The sequence below is a fragment of the Tachysurus fulvidraco genome, chromosome 12 (genome assembly GCF_022655615.1).
Source record: "Tachysurus fulvidraco isolate hzauxx_2018 chromosome 12, HZAU_PFXX_2.0, whole genome shotgun sequence".
NCBI classification, from domain to species: domain Eukaryota; kingdom Metazoa; phylum Chordata; class Actinopteri; order Siluriformes; family Bagridae; genus Tachysurus; species Tachysurus fulvidraco.
The window spans coordinates 26,867,721-26,868,747 of record NC_062529.1 but is presented as its reverse complement, the minus strand read 5'-3'; the positions used below and the strand labels follow the sequence as shown (position 1 = coordinate 26,868,747).

The 1,027-nt window shown below is 47.0% G+C and overlaps 1 protein-coding gene across 1 annotated transcript in view; it reads right to left on the bottom strand.

Annotated features, from left to right (window-relative positions):
- Positions 1-514: 514 nt before the first annotated feature.
- The window catches only part of mrps5 (mitochondrial ribosomal protein S5), a 20,209-nt gene continuing 19,696 nt past the window's right edge, over positions 515-1,027 (bottom strand). Inside the window, exon 11 of the mRNA XM_047821293.1 lies at positions 515-936. Within this exon, the coding sequence (XP_047677249.1) occupies positions 712-936 (225 nt within the window). The 3' untranslated portion in view covers positions 515-711. The remainder of the gene's footprint in view (positions 937-1,027) is intronic.

Genomic DNA, 1,027 nt, shown 5'->3' with positions numbered 1-1,027 from the left:
GGTCTGCAGACTGTGGAGCGGTGGGACGCTTTACATCCCATGAAGTCCTCATGTCTGTGTCACCTTCTGGCTCTAGACTTTTAGTTATGATGTCATAGCTTGTCTTACCAAAGTCCCTGTGTGCACTTTATACATAATGTACATTGTCCATCACCTGATTACAGTCATAGCTAACAATTTTCTCCTCCCCCTCTCTCTCCCTCTGTCTCTCTCCCTCTCTCTCTCTCTCTCTCTCTCTCTCGAACTATATACACCATTCCCGAGTTCCCAGTGTTCCGAGCTCCCAGCCTGATCGTCTCTTCTGCTCTGGTCGCCTGGTGGTCGCCCGGTGGTCACACTGCCAGGGATTGATCTGTATGGTCATCTGTATGGAACGCGACAAGCTGTGGACTGAGTTGGAACAACAGTCTATCGTCTGAACAAACGTCTATGTTTAACACTTGGATATATTTAACATTAACTATTAAGTAAAGCACTGCAAGTGGCAATTATATGCATTTAGAAACATTAAAAATGTTTTGTAATTAATCTTTTTATTTAATCGTATAAATCCAAGCAGAACAATTTATTTGAACATAATAACGGTCATGTGGAGCTCTGAGTTCTGACCCAGGATGAGTTCTGTGTTGTTTGAGTTGTCTGTAGTTCTCAGTCTCTAATCTGTCTGGATGTTTGTGGCTCCAGACTCTAAGTGTTTTTATTCTAAACTCATCACCAGATGGTTCTCTTGACACCGGCCCACACCGAGCGCTTCATGCCCTGCGAGAGCTGAACATCGGCCCAGTGCATCTTGGTGTTGGGGACGTCGTCCTCCATCTCCGGGTCGCTCCGGGCTCCGAGCTGCGGCTGAGCCACGACCATCGGCAACGGACCTCGTTCCTCACTGAACTCCACCACGTTCAGCTGCTTCCTGTCAGCCAGCAACTGGTGTGTCTCCTACACACACACACACACACACACACACACACACACACACACACACACACAAACACACACACACACACACACAGAAAGAAACCCTTTTTAA